This window comes from Chiloscyllium plagiosum, unplaced genomic scaffold, assembly GCF_037043375.1.
Source record: "Chiloscyllium plagiosum isolate Xiang-an unplaced genomic scaffold, Cpla_swu_hap1 HiC_scaffold_31, whole genome shotgun sequence".
Classification (NCBI taxonomy): Eukaryota; Metazoa; Chordata; class Chondrichthyes; order Orectolobiformes; family Hemiscylliidae; genus Chiloscyllium; species Chiloscyllium plagiosum.
In genome coordinates, this window is record NW_028270169.1 from 37,701,549 (window position 1) to 37,723,225 (window position 21,677).

At 40.6% G+C, this 21,677-nt stretch overlaps 1 protein-coding gene and 1 long non-coding RNA gene across 3 annotated transcripts in view; one reads left to right on the top strand and one right to left on the bottom strand.

The window, feature by feature from the left end:
• Positions 1-6,003, bottom strand: part of LOC122564093 (myeloperoxidase-like) — a 46,708-nt gene extending 40,705 nt beyond the window's left edge. The window contains exons 1-2 of the mRNA XM_043718653.2: positions 5,922-6,003; positions 1,140-1,227 (exon numbers count right to left, since the gene is read on the bottom strand). Coding sequence (XP_043574588.1) covers positions 1,140-1,227; positions 5,922-5,994 — 161 coding nt within the window. The 5' untranslated portion in view covers positions 5,995-6,003. The remainder of the gene's footprint in view (positions 1-1,139; positions 1,228-5,921) is intronic.
• LOC148141882 (uncharacterized) overlaps positions 1-21,677 on the top strand; it is a 118,453-nt gene that overhangs the window by 61,989 nt on the left and 34,787 nt on the right. The gene's annotated exons all lie outside the window — the stretch shown is intronic.

Sequence of the window (21,677 nt, forward strand, 5' to 3'; positions counted from 1 at the left end):
TAAAAAAAACAGCAAGTGGTTATGAAAGCAAACAGAATATTGGCCTTTATTGCAAGAGGAATTGAGTATAAAATTGGGATAGTCTTGCTACAATTGTGCATGGTATTGGTGAGTCCACAATTCAATTGATTGTGTTGCTTAAGTTGCCTTGCCTCAGGAGAGTTACACTTGCTTTAGAACTAGTTCAAAGAAGATTTGTTAGAGTGAATTGTTGGATGAAGGGTCTCTCTTAAAAGGAGTGGTTGACCAAGTCATGCCAAGTCTTTCAATTTAGAAGAATGAGAGTAATCTTATTGAAATGAGTAGGATTATGAGAGGGCTGGACAAGTTAGAGTCTGATCTGATGGTTCCTCTTGTGGACAAATCTACAACTAGGGGCTCAGTTTAAAAAATTAAGATGGAGATCAAGAGAAATTTCTTTTCTCCAAGATCCTGGGAACTCTCTACCCATACGAGCAGTGGGGACTAGATTGTTGAATATATTCAAAGCTGATTGAACAGATTTTTAATTGATAAAGGAGTCAAAGGCTATGAAGGGCAGACAAGAAAATGGAGTTAAAGCTACAGTCAGATCAGTCATGATCCAACTGAAAGATGGACCAGGTTCCAGTGACTGAAATGTCCATTCCTGCTCATATTTCATATGTGTTCATGCTGGGATTTGAGAGTTCATGTTATGGACAAGTTGATTCTGATGTTTCCCTGTGTAATAGCAGTAGCACTTGAAAGTTAAAGCAATTAGTTGTTGCACACTATTTTGATACTCCTAAAACCATATAAGTGCAAAGTATGTATTTCATCAAAAATATACCTCATAGTCACATGTTTCACATTCACGTTTAATATTTCACTCAAGCCACTTCCAAAACTAATTTACAGAGAAAAATGTCCTTCCTTAGCCTTTCCTCTTAATTTGCTGGTTCATAAACTTTTTTTCTGTGCCACAACACATGAAGCAAGAATGTTCTCCTATGATCACAATTAATTTTCAAATCCAAATTTAAACCCTTAACACAAAAGGTGTATGTTTGATCATTGCTGTACCAAAATGTTCTGATCCCCAGAATTGAATAAACAATGAGAAGGTTCATATTAAAATTTGAACATCTCATGTAAATGGATATGAAATAATTACTTACTGGTCTCTGGACATTTTGTAGGCCGTGTCCACGAGTTCCATGGCTTCACTTACAGCACTTTCCACAAATGGACTGCCCAGGGCAACATCTATAACAATAACAATGCAGTTCTGAGCCAAACAGGTCATCACCTTGAGAAAGTTGGGGAGTGATTTGATGCGCCGTTCGCTAATTTTGTCAATTGAATAAAAAACATCTTGTTGAAAGTGTGACAGAGAATTGCAAAAGTGACTGCTTTCAGGTTTAATTGATGCAAGTGCTTCATTGCGATGAACGTATTAATTAGCATGCTTTGAAGCAATAAACTATTATTGTGTGGAGGCTCAGAAATGCAGTAGAGGACCAAGATAACTCGACTCAGCTGTGACAGCATCTGACCCGACATGCTGCCAATGTAGCTCCAATTTAAACTGTTATTGTTACTTTCTAATTATTGAGTGCCTTCCCAATAGCAAACTTACAATTTGTCCCAGTAGTATCCGTAAGCTATGTTTCTCAGCTATGACAGCAATTGGGGCATTGCTTCATTTTTATTGGTTCAATTTTGAGCATAGATTACCTGGAAAAGCTGAATAAACCAATCTGGAGTGGAGTACCCTGCCTGCAGTGATAACAGGAATCTAGAAAAGATTGTTTTCAACCAAGTGACAGGTATTTGACACAGAAATCACGCACAGCACTTTCAAGACATTCTCTTTTTAATTAAATACTGAAATTGAATATGTCAAAACATGATCTCACAATGCTTAAATGGCAGAAACAGATTGACATAGCATTGTAATGAATACAACAGATGTATAAAAAAATGCTGATAGCTCTAAAATACTGGGGGTTGTATTTTCACTTTAAGAAAGGCTCTGGAATTGTCATTTTTTAATGTAATTACGATGGTTTACAACTTACAATTTCCACAATTTGTAATTGCTACATAAATTGCAAGTTGAGATATTCCTTAACAGGTTCCAAAGGAGCACTGCTGCAGGTCCTCTCAGACTGTTTTGTAAATCAGTTACATTCATTTTCACCAATTTTACTTAGCTTGATGCTCACACTGAATTTGATGATCACGCAGTTTCATTTCTCTTTTAACAAATCCAACAAATCAATTTTAAAAAAACTTTGCAATTTGCAAAATAAACTCACTGGCTAAAATCTTTAGATTCTCTTTTGCAAAGTTGTTGCCAACTGGTTTTTAAAAAGATGGTGTTCATTTTACTTTGATTCTACTTTTTGGATATTTATGAAGATCAATCTTATTAGAGCAAATCTTACTTTCCAAAGGATTGAATGCAAAAATATAACAAGTGAAAAAAAGGTTAGAATCGATCAAGCACATCTCGACAGTTGTGCCAGAGTTGCTGAGTTTCTCCAGCACTTTGATTTTATTTCAGATCTCCAGCATCCACAATGTTTTTTTTGTGTAAACTTAGGAGGAATTCAAATGAGTGTTTGAAATAAAATACACTCATCACTAAGCGTCTATCAGCACCATACAGTTATATACAAGGCTGTCAGTGGAAGGGATGGCAAGTGAAGATGACTGTTAACTGTGAATTTAAAAAGGGATATTAAAAATGAACAAACTATTTGTGTTTTTCACTGCCTTCCTTCCTGGACATGTTTTTGTTTTAGTGGTAAACCTTTGTCTCTTAGTTCAAAAACTCCTCTGAAGTCTTCTAGTTATTCTCAATCAAATGAGTTGAATGATAACTTGGCTCAAGGGTTATATTGAGAGGAGTTAACATCTAAACATCTCTATGGGAGCGTCTCCTAACAGAAGCTCCTACGGTCCTGTATCCCAATGTCACAGTAACTCAAATACAGGCTTTAACCAACCTGTATCACTGGTTCCAAGAAACAATGCAATATATGTATGCCATTAATCTCTGAATCTCTTTTGTATTTCATTTGTTTTTGCAAGAAGCACATGGTGCACTTTTGGCTGGTCTTCCCATTGCCACTGAGTGCATCTGAAGGAACAAGCCCTACAGCCCACAACCCAATCAGGTTTGCTCTTCGGGGGTGCCTAGTCTGAGAGATCTCTGCCTGTTCTGGCATTTATACCAGTAACGGAAGCTAAGGACTAAAGTGGGCCTTGTGTACTTCAATAGGCAATGGACAGGAAAGCTGTTCTCAAATTATCCCACCCAGACTTGATTGGGGCAGATGCTGGAAGGTGTTACCCTCCATCCACCTAACCTGTCAATATGGGAAGGCGTTTAATTCTACTCCCGGTGTGATCATCTCAGCTTATTACTTCATAGAAACATTTTCTTTATCTTACGTTGATTTTTTAAAAAATATTTATCCTATTGATTCCTGAATTTAGGATCGATACCTCAATTTGTAAAGACTGTAAATCCTAGATTTTCAATGTGTCCATTTGAAGAGTAGGTTGGAAGTTGAGGGGAGGTAGCTGCTTAAATCAAAGATGAACAGTTTCAGCAAAGATCAAGACAAGGAGTGATAGATGGGGCTTGAACAGATTTGATGGAATCTCGCATTTTTCTGCTAGCCTTTGAAGTTCTGAGAGGCACTATCAATTCAAAGCTCCAATTGAAAATGAAGACAGGCCTTTCAAAGCCTGTTAAAAATCATAAGAAGGTTTCAAAGTTTAAAATATGTTTCAAAGTTTTTAAAAATATTTAGACAAATTGAAAAGTTTACATTTTTCAGAAATATATAAAAATGTTCAGTCATTATGTTCTAGATGTACCCAACATATTTAAAGGTATTTAAATCATAGCGTTTGCTGACACAGACAACTTCAAAAGTAAAAATCATATAACACCAGGTTATAGTCCAACAGGTTTATTTGGAAGCACTAGCTTTTCGGGCACTGCACCTTCATCAGGTAGCTGTGGAGCAGGATCATAAGACAGAATTTATAACAAAACATTACAGTCTCGTGCAACTGAAATGATATATGGACCAAACCTAGACTTAACAGCAATCTAGGTTTGGTCAATATACCATTTCAGTTGCATGACAATGTAATCTTTTGCTCTAAATTCTTTGTCTTAAGATCCTGCTCCACAGCTACTTGATGAAGGTGCAGTGTTCTGAAAGCTAGTACTTCCAAATGAACCTGTTGGACTATAACCTGGTGTTATGTGATTTTTAACTTTGTCCATCCCATTCCAACATCTGCACCTGTACCTCCACATCACAGACAACTTCAGTCAACTACACACGCGTGCTCATTGGGGGCACGTGCGGCTTTGCGCACTGATGTCATCGTGTAGACCTTATAAGGACACCATGCACAAATGCGTTACTGCACATGCGCAGGGAAGTGTGTGAGGTTTTGAACTGAGTTTCAGTTGAAGGGAGAGGGGTCTTGATGGGAAACCCTCTGAATTGAGAAGGAGAGCTTAGGAGCTAGAGAGGGATGGGCAAAGGCAACAGGAAGAGCCCAGGACCTGTGAAGCCCTCTTTCCCCCATTATCTCTGTTCTGCACAGCCCACTCCTTGACATCATCCAGAACCAACATACCCTTCCCCCGCTCCTGTTCTCTCCTGGATCCTGATCTTACTTCAGTGTAAACTTGTTATCTTACATTTCTTGTTGAATTCCACTATTTCTCAACTAATTGGCTTAATTCAAAAAGATTTGCAAAGGTTATCAAACATTGATATCATTTTTCAATGTTTTCAATGTGGTGTAATTTGCAAAAAGTGGCATGATTAAACAGTTTGAAATCTGCTACATCCCTCATACTGTCATGTACATCATGTCAGAAGCTAGAAATATTTCCCTTCTCATTGCTAATTTTCAACTCAATTTATTTGTAATTAATTCTCAGAAACCTCAAACCTGCAACTTCAGTAAATCTTTTCTGTAGGTTATAGTCTAAATCAAAAGTTTCAAAAGACTCTTATTTCATAGTCAACACAATTGCAATCTTCAGATGAACATCCATTAGGTAAAATCTTATTCAATGATTTAGGTCCTTTTTAAAGGTCAGTGTTGTAATAGATTTCTCCATATTGAGATTGTAATGATTTTCTTTACATTTGAAAATAACAATCCACAGTGCAGATTAACTCAGTTTGACTAAATATGGAATTTATCAAATGTCTTCATTCAAGAAAAGTGGGTGTCAAAGCTTTGGGTATCAGGCTTCCCACATCCGAAATGACTTGGTGTTTGTACTCAAGCTTTATCCATTTTAAGGGCATATTTTGTTTTTATTATGGCATCTAATTTCATATGGGGGCGGCCTGATGTCTCAGCGGTTAGCACTGCTGCCTCACAGTGCTAGGGACCCAGGTTTGATTCTCACCTCGGGAAACTGTCTGTGCGGAGTTTACACATTCTCCCCGTGTCTGCATGGGTATCCTCCAGGTGCTCTGGTTTCCCCCCATAATCCAAAGATGTGCAGGTTAGGTGAATTTGCCATGCTAAATTGCCCATAGTGTTCAGGGATGTGAATATTAGGTGCATTAGTCAGGGGAAATGTAGAGTAATTGGGTCGGGGAATGGGTCTGGGTGGGCTACTCTTTGGAGGGCTGGAGTGGACTTGTTGGGTTAAATGGCTTGTTTCCACACTATGGGGATTCAATGATTGTATGATTATTGCAAAGAATTTTTTCAGCTATCTCTTTTTAATTCTCACATTGTATTATTGTGCCTTTCTCAAAGAGAGATGGAGTTGGGGAACACTAGTCTCTTCTTCTATTAGGAGATCAAGCAACCCATTCCACAGGAATCAGGTTCAGTTCCTTATAGCTTGTGAGTTTACATGAGAAGGAATAGATTAGTTGGGTTTAGCCACTTACCCTCTATAACTCCTTCAGTCTGAGACAGGAGAGTGCCAGTGAGAAACACACCCAACAACCACAAGGGTGCCATTCTGAAAGAAGATAAGCAACATTAAGTTAAGAACTGGGTTGGTAATTCAGAGATGATGTTAGCAATTAAATGCTGATTTAAAAAGGTGATCTAGAAATACAGATGTAATATTTTGATATTTGGTTCCATTGCACTAAGAGCAAAATGCTAGTAAATAATAAACAATTTTATTGATTATTTTGAGTTAAATATTTGTTCATGTTATATCAATAACCAATGAAATTAAAAGGAGGTCTCATAAATGTAATAAAGATGTTACATATATGAAACACTCAAAGACATGATTCACTTTGCATGTTTTGTCATTTATAGATTGGAATAAGATTCCCACTTAACTGTACACAAGGTGAAGAGACAGCTAAAAACGCTTAAGGTCAGTTTAGTTAAGATCTTAAGGATCAAATAATGAACAAAATTAATTTTGACTCAATATTACCTGTTCAATACATAACATCCAAATTACTTTACATGCATGAGCTACAAGATTTGAAATTAGCAGTCAGACTGATACTTGCCTTGGAATCCCTGGGCCTGATCTGCAAGAACGTTTCTGACACTTCACCTTATAAACCATTTGGGTAGTCCCAATATTTGTATAGGAAGTTTGAAGTTCTGGTTGATCCAGTTAAGTAACAGTTAGAGTAAAACGTCATTGCATTTTTGTTTGCTATTTAGAAATTTGATGATTACAGATTTTTGCACATTCTATTACTTTAGGTGTGAACCAATTATTCAATTGTCAGAACAAGGCACTAAATTTAAGAATTTCAACTTGTGTTAACCCTTTCATCATCACCTTTTGTAGCTTTGGTTAAGATTCCCATGTATGTGAAGACTCTGAAGCTAGCTTTATGCTACATTTTCTTAGCGTGATTTATTGGTTTGCAAGCTTCCATGCTACAATCAAAATTAGTATCCAGTGACGTTATCCATGTTAGCTAATATTTGATCTTGTTCATTATTTGAATCATATGAAGACTTTCAGGCTGCTATGATATGCCTGAACTTGAGAGCATATTTACATTTTTGAGTCATTCTCCTGTGAATATTTAACATTCAGCATATCTTGGAAGCATCGTCTGTAAAGACACTATGTTGAATGATCAATTTGCTCATTGCATAGCACCAGCAAGCTCTGTATTCAGCAGGAAAAAAATCTAGATACATTCCTCTCTTGATGTCTTAAGATCGAGCTGCAGCATCAAATGTCAGAGAAAGTCCCAATGTTGATGTTTATGCAAGACACTGCATACTGCATAGCAGAGGTATGCTCATCTGAACCCAGCTTCAATAAAATACAATTTGCATAGAGTATCCTATATGTATTCAACTGAGCATGGGAACCTGTGCTATAAGACATTGGAACTGATGCAAAGACATTCTGAAAGCCCCTTTGCTCCAGGTTGGACCCCACTACATGGGGTTTAAAAGAAAACATGATTGAAAACTGATTTAAATGGAAAAGTACCTGCTATTAATCATTCAGCATTTGAGGGGATCCCAGTCATTTCACAATAGGACACACAAGCACTCCATAAAGGCAGCTCCTTCACTCAAGTGTTCAACAATGACTTTTTAATGTAACATTTTGCAATTGGATCCACAAATTCAGGTTTGGCTTATACCACAAATGAAATTACATTTACATTGATGTTGAGCAATGGTCTCATCTTCTGAAGCAATAGGAAAACCCAACATTAAAGGTCTAAAGGTCAAACAAATCTGTGGGTTTTAGGATGATATAAGAATCCACCTCCCATTGTAACCATCTTTGAATCAGAGCTTTCCCTTTAACATTTCCTTTTCTTTTCATCTTTCTTGATACTCCTTCGTACTGGGCTCCCAATTACCCTGCTTTATAACAAAAACTACATCAACAGTAGTCAACTACTACATTTTGGCAAGAAAAATAAGGAGCACACATTTTATTTGGAAAGTAAGAACCTAAATATGATCAAAGAACCAAAGGACTGAAAGCTGTGACGCAGGTCAGCCAAACCACAACAATAAAATACAATCGGTTGAATTTACTTTTTGAGGGATGAAATTGAAATAATAAAGTTTGTTAGACTATAACTTTGAGTACAGTTTTGTTGCTATTTTAGAAAAGAATAGGCCGCTATTCGAGAGAATGTAAAAGTGATGTAATGATTCCAGAACTACAGGATTATTTCCATCAGGAAAGGATGAGCAGGCTTGGTTTCTTTTCCATTAAAAAGGGGAAGTCAAAAGCTGATATTTTATGGAAGTACGTCCTCAGCCACCACGAGGCACTATAACTATAACGCTCAAAAGGTTCTTAAAAAGGCAAATCAAAAAGGACACAAATATTATATGAACCGATTTTAAATCAGCAGCATTGCTGGAGAGATAGCAATAATCCCAATGTTTTGGATTCTGAGATGAGGATTGAATTGACCTGCTCTGTATTTTCAGAAGCTTCAGTCTTCGCTTTAAGGTATTACAAACCGCAACTCAAATTTATGCCCGATCATGTGGTGTAAGCAGAGCTACCATTTGTAATATGTAGACAGTAAACTACATATCACGCAGTCAGCATATCTCATAAAGAAGTATGGGATTGAATCTTCAATCCTTTTAGCTAAGTGCAAATTGATGGAGGCCTTCTCGCTGTAAGGCTGAGTGGATTTTCTCACCATATTTGACCAAGCTCACTGCGTTAATTGGCTTTTCCATGGTTATGAAATGTATCTCGTCTGATCACCTGTGGCCATGCCAACTTTAAGAGCCTGTTGCTCACCTGGAAGAGTGCTAGCATTTGGCAACTCTCCTGCTCGGTGAGGAGACATAGCAGACTGTCACTGTGTTTATCTGAGAGGGACCTGGAGTTTCTGATCAATAGGTAGTGAAGTGGAGACATGTTCTAATTCTGGAGGACTGTGACAGGAGGCTATGCCACCAGATGATAACAGCATGGTTGGAGATCTCCACCTGGCCATTTCTGTCTCTGCTTTGTGAAGACCCTTGCATTCTGAAAGATGGCCAATCACCTTCTCCCCTCTCTACCAGGGCCATATCAGGTGTTCAAAGGCAATATTGTTTCCAAGGCATTGGAGTGATGCCAGGAAAGTTGGTTATGCTTCCCTGATTGTCAGGTGCTAATGTCCATGGTGGAAAGGTATTTGCTGCTGGTGCTCTTAGATCATTCCCTGCTCTGCAGTTTGTGGGCAAAGGGAGATTATTTGGAGGAGGTGGAAATCTGGATCCAGCAAATACGTGCTCTGGTTTCCATGTCAGGTTTTCCCCGGAGATAATTTGTTGGGTAGTGTTTGGTAAAATTACAATTGAAATATTAATGAGGCAAGAGAAACATGCTGAAAATCTGAAACAATCACTGAGAATGCCAGAGTAACTCAGCAATAGGATTAGCATCTGTTGAGCGACAAACGGAGTTAGCATTTTGAGTCTGGTATGTCTCATTTTCAGAACTCCAAACAAAGAGACATATCAGGCTTAAAACATTAACTCTGTTTCTCTCTCCACAGATGCAGCCAGAGCTACTGAGTTTGTCCAGCACTCTTGGTGTTTGCTGTTAACTAGGCAAATTACGCTATTAACAAGGAGCTTGACAAGTGTCAATCACTGTCGAAGAGTGTGTTGCTGGAAAAGCACAGCGGTCAGGCAGCATCCGAGGAGCAGGAGAATCGATGCTTCAAGCATAAGCTCTTCATCAGGAATGAAGAAAGTCAATCACTGTTAATTGGCAACTCACCATTATCAGGTAAGAATCTCACCATGGCACTTGTGAAAACTAGGTAAGTTGGGATGAGATGATGTTGAGATTAACCTCACATTACTTCTAATGCAACTCTGTACATATTTCACCATCGCCTACACTGTGTCACTCAGATTCCTCTAAGATTCCACTAAAGGTGTTTAAAATCTACAGGTGTCATGCCTCTGATCGTTCATTTAAGTTAACTACTCAGTATCTTCTTGGCACAACATCAGATGTAACCAAATTGGATAACTTCAGTATAGACTGGATCATATGTTGATATACGAGTTGTACATATTCCTTTTTAAGTCATTTTTAATTAACAATCACATCTTTATCGCAGGTGTGGGAAGTTTAAGTTGCATTAGACATGAAAAACAAATCAAAATTTGAAGCACTGCACTGCTTGTTAAATGTTCAAATTGAAACAAAGGCACTAAAGTGGTTTACACAGAACTAAGATGCATAAAGTGAGTGAAGTATTATGTTCAAGAGCAATTGAAGAATGTTTTCAGTTCATTAGGACAATTAAACAAAGCATTCTGGAACATCTGCATCTCAATGATGGTGGAATCCAACACAAGAATACAAAAGACTACACTGAAGTGTTTTAAACCATCCTCAGCCTGCAGTTCTGAGTAAATGGTCTATTCCAGATTTTTTTCTGAGATCTCTGTCATACAGAAGTTAATTCAATTTAGTGTACACAATATTAAGTGGCTGACTGCACTGGACAAAACATAGACTTTGGATCCTGATCATATCCTAGACATATTGCAAAAGCCTTGTGTGCTAGTGTAGCCATGCTTCGAGCCAAACTCTTCCAGTATAGCTACAATAATGACATTGACCTGTAAACATGAAAAATTTTCCAGGTATATCCTGTACACAAGAAGCAGCACAATTCCAAACCACCCCATGAGCCACCAGTCAATCATTAGCAAAATGATGGTGGCTTGACTTCTTTGTTGACAATTTTATCAAATGGCACTTACTCATCAAACGTAATTTCACTCTATGTCCAGTTTGAGTTTCACTATGACCAAACATTATCACAGCCTTAAATAAAAAAAGACTGCTTTGAAAACATTTGTAGCAGGTCAGGTAGCATCTGTGGAGTAAAACAGAGTTACTTTTTCTGAAATGATATTATTGTCTAGGATGTTGCCTACCTTTCTGAGCCCCTGCCAGAATCTTCTGTCCAGAGTGAAAGCGAGAGAAATGCATTAAACGTGGCCCTTAACCTTCATTTTATTTGTGGAGGAAAGATTATGTGATAAGTCTAAGGGGAAGTTAATTGAAGCTAATTGTGCAACTGAGTTAATGGGGAATGAATGTATCAGATGAAATGTAACAAAAAGGAATTAAGACATGGGAGGTATAAGATTCTATTAAATGTATGAACGAACATGGACTATGGTGAGATTAATGGCAGAATTGAACAAGCAATTTAATTCAGCTCATCTTGATGTCAGCAGCAACTTCTTCCATCTCTGATACATTTGCAGAGTGGTGAGATGAAGTAATTGCTAGGCAGTGACAAGTTGGCAGTTCATTGGGATTAAAGATTGTTAAACACTTCAGTAATTTTGACTCATTAATATTCAGCTTTCTATCTAACCAAACACATCAAATAAGACACTTGTTGAGAAAATTCAACATGGAAATCAGAGCACATACCTGGCAAATTCAGCTTGCCACTGGCTGTGACTAGCTTATACTTTGGCAATGATATCCCACATTTCTCAATCCCTCTCAGCCATCATCTAATCCACTGACATGTTTAGGAGCTGCATACTCACATTACAGACCGGACAGGCAGCATTCCCTGAAAGGCTGTAACAGGGATACCGTGTGTAGGGACAAGCACTCAGCTCACAAACTGGACCAGGCTGCTTCTTAGGGCTGTTCTGTTGCTCTCTTAGGATTTGGTCACTTAGCACCTACCTGCATACTCATAGCATCCATGCATTACCTTCTTATGTCAATTACACAGTTTCACAACCAAGTAGAATGTCTGTTAGTCAGCAGTCCTCAGTCAAGACAGCACACATCTTGTGTGATACATTAGTGCCATGTTTTCCATGTGCTATCAGTTTTCATGCCAAATGCACTGTATTTGGAGCAAGTGAGCAGCCATGTCCCAAAGTACTAGGGGAGTAGTTCTGAGTTAGATCTACAGAGGTGCATGCCAGTCAATTGTGAGCCACTGTGGCAGAAAGGAGACTTGGAAACTTAATTGTGGAGAGTGGGGAATGCAGGTTGGAAGAGGAAATCACAGTTGTGAAATTAGGCTACAATATTTGGAAGAGGTGAAGTGGCAAAGCATAGAGAGGGAGGGGGTGGGGTCACACAGGAGTTGGTGATCATCAACAGTTCAGATTAGCCTGGCTTCAAGTAGGGGAACAGATTATGGTCATCATGTATGCTAAAGGCTGAGCTGAAGAAAGGTGAGGAGATGGAGTGTCATGCAGACAGGATGGTGAGGACTTGGCATGAGAGAAACCTATAAGGTTCATGAGAACAGTGATAGGGAAGGGGAATCGGGATGTTAAGCAGGTCATCACAAAATGAGGCAGAGATTGAATGTAATCGCTGATGAGTGCTCACTATTGGCTTCCGTCTCGCTGGAATTTGAATGAGCTTGATGTGAAGGGAATCAGCTGTGACCAGACCAGGAATGGGTGCAGTAAATGTATCAACATGTGAAGGAGATAGCTGCAAGGCCTTCTAGTGTGAAATGTTTTCAAGGGAAGTCACATTGCATGTAGAACCAGACACTGTAGAGATCACAGACCTGAGGAGTCTTGAATTCCTGGGATCCTAATACATTGGCCCCATGTACAACTCCTTGCCCAAGTTATCAGTGACCACCTTATTCACACAAGCATCTTTGCCACATTGAGGCAAAGGAATGAGTAGGAACATTCCACTATGTGGGTCAATGATGTGGCAGAACCCTCTGTCCCTTAAATGCTTCATGATATGCCCCTCCCATGATATGATCTTCCTGTGCTATGTGAGAAGTCATGGACACTTTCAGTTTCCCTGATGACCATGTGTACAACAAGTCTGGCCAGCTGCAGCTATTGGCTAACCATATTTCAGAGCGGGTGCAGTCACTGAAGAGCTTCCGTGATGCTGAGATGATCATGGACAGCAGATTTGATGAGATTGGCTCTCCACAGGTGAAGACTGAACAGAGAGAAAGGGAATGGTTGATTACCAGACAGAGGAGAGGAGGCAAGTATTGCAGGACACCCTTGTAACTGAGGTAAAAATAAGGACTGCAGGCGCTGGAAACCAGGATCTAGATTAGATTGGTGCTGGAAAAGCACAGCAGGTCAGGCAGCATCCGAGGAGCAGGAAAATCGACATTTCGGGCAAAAGCCCTTCGTCAGGAATAGAGCTGATGAAGGCCTTTTGCCTGAAACGTCGATTTTCCTGCTCCTCGGATGCTGCCTGACCTGCTGTGCTCTTCCAGCACCACTCTAATCTAGATCCCTGTAACTAATCCCTCTCTAATATATTTACCATTTTGAATACTATTTGGGTGGAGTGGGGAACTTCTTAGGGGAAAGCAGCTGAAGTCAAGTCCATGGCATCACAGGTGGTTCTATGATGGGAGAGGAAAGAATGACAGGTTGTAGTCATAAGGATTCATTAGTAAGGAGTACAGCCATGGAGAGCATCGGCTGAGGAAGGAGATGTGGCTGTGGTAGCGAGTCTGTTTGAAGACGTGCCTGAAGAGCTTCAGGGGCTGAGGATGCTCTCCACCGCATCTCCTCCACTCCCCGCTCCTCCGCCCTTGAGCCCCACCCCTCCAATCGCCACCAGGACAGAACCCCACTGGTCCTCACCTACCACCCCACCAACCTCCAGATACATCGTATCATCCTTCGTCATTTCCGCAACCTCCAGACAGACCCCACCACCAAGGATATATTTCCCTCCCCTCCCCTATCAGCGTTCCAGAAAGACCACTCCCTCCGTGACTCCCTCATCAGTCCACACCCCCCACCAACCCAACCTCCACTCCCAGCACCTTCCCCTGCAACCGCAAGAAATGCAAAACGTGTGCCCACACCTTTCTCTTCACTTCCCTCCAAGGCCCCAAGGGGTCCTTTCATATCCGTCACAAATTCACCTGCACCTCCAAACACATCATTTACTGCATCCGCTGCACACGATGTGCCCTCCTCTACATTGGGGAGGCAGGCCGCCTACTTGCGGAACGTTTCAGAGAACACCTCTGGGACACCCGCACCAACCAACCCAACCGTCCCATGGCGGAACACTCTCACTCCCCGTCCCACTCCGCCAAGGACATGCAGGTCCTTGGCCTCCTCCATCGCCAGACCATGGCAACACGACGCCTGGAGGAAGAGCGCCTCATCTTCCGCCTAGGAACCCTCCAACCACAAGGTATGAATGCAGAATTCTTCAGCTTCCTCATTTCCCCTCCCCCACCTTATCTCAGTCCCAACCCTTGGACTCAGCACCGCCTTCTTGACCTGCAATCTTCTTCCCGACCTCTCCCCCCCCACCCCCTCTCCGGCCTATCACCCTCCTTCCACCTATCACATTCCCAACGCACCTCCCCCAAAGTCCCACCTCCCCCAAGTCCCTCCTGCTTGGCACACCTTCCTCATTCCTGAAGAAGGGCTTATGCCTGAAACATCGATTCTTCTTCTTCTTGGATGCTCCCTGACCTGCTGCGCTTTTCTAGCAACACATTTTTCAGTTCTGTTACGACATAAACTAAAACATAGGAACTCAAAGGTAGTAATCTCAGAATTATGGAAAGATGAGAAGCAAAAGTGAAAAGCAGAAAAAACTCAGGTGGAAAACAAATGGAGTCATGATGTAAAACTAAGATGACTAACAAGGTTAGAAAGATGAGTTTGAAGGATTTGTCTCTTAATGTACAGAACACGAGTTTGATGGAATTAATGCACAAATAGGTTATAAATGGTTATGATGTAGTTGCAATTACAGGGACATAACAGTGGGGTGACAAAGAATGGGAATTGAACGTTCATTAGTATCAATTATTTAAGAAAGACAGACAAAAATAGTAAGGAGGTGGGGTAGCATTGTTAGTAGAGGAATTCTACATCATTGTGAGGAAGGATATTGGCTCAATAGAATCATGATGTAGAATCTGTGTGGACAGAAATAAGAAATATAGGAAGAAAACATTGTTGGGCAGGTAGATAGGTCGAAAAACAGTAATGGAAGTGCAAGGGAAAGCCGTAAACAAGAAAGCCGAGATGCATGCAATAAGGGTACACTTGTAATTATGGGTGACTTTAATTTATATATTGACTGGACAAACCAAACCAGATATGGTATTGTGAAGGAAGATTTCCTGGCATGTGAATGTGATTGTTTTTTAGACCAATGTATTGAGGAAACAACCAGAGAACAAGTTACTTTTGACTGGGAAATGAACAATGAGAAAGGATGAATTAATAATCTTGTTGTGCAGGTTGCCCTGGGGAAGAGCAACAACATGGTAGAATTCTTCATTAAGATGGAGAGTGAGTTAGTTGATTCTGAAACTAGAGCTCTGAATCTAAATACAGGGAATCAGAATGATTAGGATTAGGGTTAGTCTCGAATTACTAAAGATGGATTGGGGAATGAATCAAAAAAGTTGATATGGTTAAAAGTGGATAGGCAATGAATAATATTTAAAGAGCATATGAATGAATTACAACAAGTATTCGTATCTGCCTGAAGCAAAACCAAAGGTAGCTCAGCCATTGCTTACCAAAGAAATTAGGGACATTAGATCTGATAAGGAAATATATAAAATAGTCAGAAACAGCAGTAAGCCCAAGAATTGGGAGCTTCTTAGAATTCAGTAACAGAGGACAAAAAGTTTGATAAGAGGGGAAAATAGAGAATGAGTGTCAGATTACACAGATTATAGAAACGAAATGTAAAAGAGTCAATAAATACAGGAAGAGAAAAAAGACTAGTAAAGACAAATGAAAGTCTGTTAAAGTCAGAAGCCATGGAAACTATATTGGAGGACAAAGATATGGCAGAAGAATTGAACACACACACTTTGGTTCGGTCTTCAAGGGACATTAATGGGGTTAAAAGGTGAACAAATCTCCAGGGTTGGAATAGCTACACCCCAGAGTGCTAAAGAAAATGGAAATACTAAATGCTTTGGTTGCCCTCTTTCAAAACTCTACAGACTCTGGAGTGGTGCCTGCAGATTGGAGAGTGCCAGATGTATCTCCACTATTTAAAAAGGGAGGAAATTACAGAGTAGTTAGCCTAACATCAGTAGTGGAGAAAATGCTCAAGTCTGTTATAAAAGATGTGACAACAAATAATTTAGAAAGCGTTAATTGATTGGACAAAACCACAATAGATTTAGAAAAGGCAAATCATTCTTAACAAATCTACTCATGATTTTTTTGAAGATTAAATAGTAGAATTGTTGACAGACAATCAGTGGATGTGGTGCATTGGAGTTTTCAGTTGATTTCTGGTAAGTCTCACACAAGAGTAAAATTAAAACATATGTGTTCAGGGTAATGTATTGACATGGATTGAGAATTGGTGGACAAACAGGAAACAGAAAGTAGGAACAAATATGTAATTTTTTTGGTGGCAGGTGGGGAATCAGTGGTATACTGCAAGGCTCAGTGCTTGGACCTCAGCTATTCGTGATATATATAATGGATGAGGGTGTCAGATTCAATATGTCCACAATTTCTAACCACATAAATCCAGGTGGAACTAGGAGCATTGGGCTGTGAGAAGGATGCCAGAAAGATTGTAGATGATTTAGATAAGTTGAGTGAATGGGCAACGCATGGCAGATGCAGTGAAACATGGCTAAATGTGAAGTTTTAGACTTTGGTATGATAGTGATTAGAATGAAGACCAAGTAGATCTCATTGACAATGAGATCCTTGATTGAGGTTGTTAACCTGGGTTAATCAGGGAGCCCTGGCTGTCTGACATAAACAGGAGATGCTCCTTCATCTCCCTGTATCCAATTTCAAATCCAATGTCCCTCCCCTGAACTACAGGATTGCTGAACTACACAAATGTTTATTCATGTTTGGCACCAGAGTGCAAACAGAACAGTCGCCAAAATATGGCTTGCGAGGGGAGTTAGAGGTAGTATTGGATGCAAAAAGTAGAAAATAAAATAAACAGGAGAAGGTGGGAGGGATGGGTGGCTTGTTGGGTTGCTAGGGGGAGGGGATCTGTATTCTATGCACTTTTTTTATCTACTTGGACTGTCTTACATGTATTTGTTACTGTTCTTAACGTTGAAACAGATGATCAGCCATGATCGTATTGATTTGTGGTGCAGGCTCCAAGGCTGAATTTCCTACTCTTACTCCTAGCTACTATGTTTCAGTGTTTGTCCAAATTGCTTCCACATCCTGCAGCAAGGCCCCAACACTCACATCAATCTATGGGACATCCTGTGTGGAAATGAGTTTATAAATCAGTTTCTGTGTAACATCAGGGGCTACATGGACACTCAAACATGCGAGCGAAAGTGAGGACTTCAGATGCTGGAGTCGAGGCTGTTGTGCTTTTCCAGCACAGCAGGTCAGGCAGCATCCAAAGAGCAAGAGAGTCAATATTTTGGGCATAAGCCCTTCATCAGGAATCCTTAGCCTTTACCTAAAACACCAATTCTCCTTGGATGCTGCCTGACCTGCTGTGCTTTTCCAGCACAACAGTCTCGACTCAAACATGTGGGTCTAGAACGTCGTAAGCAAATGTAAAATGTCACGGTTACTTTGTGTGGCAATGTCATCTATGCTACCAAAATGCCCTGCGTAGTTTTTTTTTCTTCTTTCCCTTCTATTACCTCTTAGTGTTGTCCCTGGTTGAGCAGCTGGGTGGGTAGAAGGTGCTGTTGAACAGTGGAGATTGGAGATTGTTGGCCTTGGAGTGTTGGGCAGCTAACCCGGTGTGTGTTGCTAGAGGCAAGTCGATCCTCCTTGGTTTAGCTTCTAATGGTTGAGGGCGGCCAGGCAGGATGGAGGTGGAGGACCTGTCCTCCCCAGATTGATGCTTGGCACCATCACTGTCAGTTTTGTGGGGAAGGGCCTCCTTGACTGATCAATATCCCCAGCCATCCTGTCACCTTCAGTCCTGTGGACCAATGTGTAGGATAATGGATACTAGTGTGCACATCTCTTGAGCAAACCCTAAGGTTTCTGGACTTGGGACTCCATGGCAGCTGCCAACTGTTTATGGAGGCAGCCATAGAGTCATAGAGTTAAAGAGTTGTACAGCACCAAAACATACTCTTTGGTCAAACTCATCAATGCCAACCAGATATCCTTAAATATCTAATCTCATTTGCCAGCATTTGGCCCTTATCCCACTAAATACTTCCTACTCGTGTACCCATGAATATCCAGATGCCTTTTAAATGTTGTAATTGTAACAGCCTCCACCACTTCCTCTGGCAGCTCATGCCAAACACGCACCACCCTCTGTGTGAAAATGTTGCCTCTTAAGTCCCTTTAACATTTTTCCCCTCTCACCTTAAACCTATGCCCTCTAGTCTGGCATCCCATACCCTAGGAAGAAAGACCCTGTCTATTCACCCTATCCATGCCCCTCATGATTTTATAAACTCGGAGGTCACCCCTCAGTCTCCGATGCTCCAGAGAAAATAGCCCCAGCCTATTTACCCCTCTCCTAAAAACTCAAAGCCTCCAGCCCTGGCAACAACCTTGTAAATCTTTTCTGAACCCTTTCAAGGTTCACAAGATCCTTCCAATAAGAGGGAGACCAAAATTGGACACAATATTCCAAAAGTGGCTAACCAAATGTCCTGTACAGCTGCAACATGACCCCCCCCCCCCCCCCCAACCCCTGTACTCAATGCTCTAACCAAGAAAAAAAAGCATACCAAACACCTTCTTCACTATCCTAGCTACCTGCAACTCTACTTTCAAGAAACTATGAACCTGCACTCCAAGGTCTCTTTAGAAGATAATTTCAGAACAACAACTGCAGGTTAGAATATGAAATTAGGACTGAGACAGACACTTTTAAACAGTTTATGCAATGTCAATGGGGAAAGTTCATTGAAGCTAATTGTGTAACTGAGTTTAAAAGGAAGTAAATGGTATCAGATAGTAACTGTAACGAAAAATAGTGAAGAGATAGTGTGATAATGGTTACATCGGTTGAGATAAAACAAAAATTCGTTGGACCTGTGGGCTTCTGAATTTCTGACTAACGTTTTTATGTTTTTACATATTACATGACAGTTTATAAGGAATCTGGGGGTCAGTAATATATACTGGAACACTATTTATCTATTGTTGAGAACCTCTAGCTAGGAGCCCATAGACGTAAAAAAACACAGAAAGTAGGAGCAGGGATAGGCTATGTGGCCATTTTTAGCCTGCTCCACCATTCAATATGATCATGGCTAATCTTCAAATGCAGTTTCCTGTTCCCTTTTTCTCCCATATCCTTTGATCTTTTAGTCCTGAGAACTATATCTTGTTCCTTCTTGAAATTATTCCATGTTTTTGGCTTCAATCAATTTCTGAAGCAGTGAATTCCATAGGTTCACCACCTTATAGAGGTTTATAAAATCATGAGGGGTGTAGATAGGGTAAATAGACAAGGTCTTTTCCCTGCCGTGGGGGAGTCCAGAACTAGAGGGCATAGTTTAGGGTGAGAAGGGAAAAATTTTAAAGGGACTAAAGGGATAACGTTTTCATGCAGCAGGTGGTGTGTGTATGGAATGAACCTCCAGAGGAAGTGGTGGAGGCTGGTACAATTACAACATTTAAAAGGCATCTGGATGGGAAGATGAATAGGAAGGGTTTAAAAGGATATGGGCCAGGTGCTAGCAAATGGGATTAGATTAGGTTAGGATATCTGGTCAGCATGGATGAGTTGGACCGAAGGGTCTGTTTCTGTGCTGTACACATCTGAGACTCTGAATTTTCCAGATGGAAAGCTGAGCAGACACTTGGAGGTTTGAACATGCCACATGCTTCAATGAACCTTCATATTTAACACGAGACACCAATATCTCAGGCTTCTCTTCATGGGTATTCATCACACCACACCCCATGACAATATACATTGGCATCTAAACATGTGCCAGCCTCTGTGAACCCTTATGGTACATCGCCAACCCACTTGTGGCTCTTCAATGCAGCACCGGTTCAATATCATGATACTGCTGCAGCAAGGAAATTTTGCACTCAGAGGCATGCTCACAGCTCATGGAGTGGACCAGGCTACATTTCCAGCCTGTTTATTTTATCTCATGGTCCACACTCACTTTGAGATGCTCTCAGCCTTCCTGGCTTGCCTTGACTTTTTTTGCCTTGTCCTTCAGCTGGAGATTCCATGCTCATATTATTTCCACCTTGCTTGCCTTTAACACAGTTATAAGGCTGGGACATTTCTCATGGTTGTTGGCAGGCCTTTGTCATGTCCAGGGAAATAGTGTTTGGTTCAAGTGTCCTGGCACAATAAGTCAAGGGCAGTCTCAGAACTGAGACAATGGGCTTGAATACAGTCAATCAGCTGCTTGGAATGGTCAGACTCAGGGTCTTACTTTCTTTATTAACAATAGTTTTTAAAATCCTGACTCATTAGGGATGAAGAACTGAATGCAATTCAGCCTACCACCCCTCCTGGCTCTTTTAGTGGATTGTTTTTCTCCTGGAATGAGAGAGGCAGGTATTAAGGGGAAAACTGGGTGGCAGAGCTATTACTGTTGGTGCAGGTTTGAAGGTGTCCTAATCAAGCCAGTAGGAAACACAGAGGGGTATACAGGGTTTGTGAATTCTAGGGTTTGAATAGGTGAGGTCAAGTAGGGAAAATGTTGCGAGCAATAGTGAGAGTGATAGCCTTGGTAGGAGGTGGGTACAGCAACCAGACAAAATGTGTGATATCTCAGAAAGAAGATAGTGGCATTTGCTTTGGTGGAATGTTAATGCCCCTAGACCATGGGGCATTCTTCCAGACAGCTGAAACTGCACTGACTTGGATGGCAGCCTCAGACCACAGTCAAGCGTCATGACCTTCTCTGCACCCAACTCCGCCAATCCATTCAGCAAGAACTCCCCATCTCTATCCACAAAACAAGGCTCCGATTTTCCCTTGTCTGTCACAACCAGGGCAGATATCAAGAATCATGCAGTGCAGCTGTGGACTAAATGTTTGCCGGGGTGCACAACAAAGTTTTGAAGATGGTGTTGGTTTCAGGGACAATTCTTGGATGTCCTGATCATGGTGACTTGTCCTTGTGAAAGCGGATGGCAGGATGGTGCAAGAATTACGTGAGAGCGATGCCATGATGGAGACGGGGAAGTAGCCAATGAGGTAGTTTGGTAAGATATGTCAAGAAAATTCCCTGGGCCTCATGGAAAGAAATAAAACTTGGCTAAACTGACACTTAAGTTAAAATAAAGTGTGAGATTCTGCATAGAAAGACTGTTTCTCAAAGGATATGACTGTTTAGTGTGTTCCATACCACGGCCTAGCTTTGCCATCTTCTTCCCAGATTAAAAGTGAGAGAAATTTCATGGATTTTTTTGTTTGCTCTAATTTTGCAAAAGGATGAGGAGTAACTAAGATAATCTTGACAGTTTAATTCAGAAATGAAATGTTCAAATCCAAAGTACCAACATTGCACACAAAAGAAACACCAAACCTTTTTACTATTATTGTTATTGTTTCTTAAGGTGCATGTGAACACAGGATGGGACAGATAGCTAAGTGAGAGACCCAAAAAAATCTGACACGGGAAGATTGCTGAATTGTTTGGAGAGATTATTTCAGAACAATAGCTGAAGGTTAATAATACAAAATTAGGAACGAGAAGGAAAATTGACATGTATGAACAGTTTATGCGATATGTTGAAGCTAATTGTGTAACTGGGTTAAAGAGGAAGTAAGTGGTAAC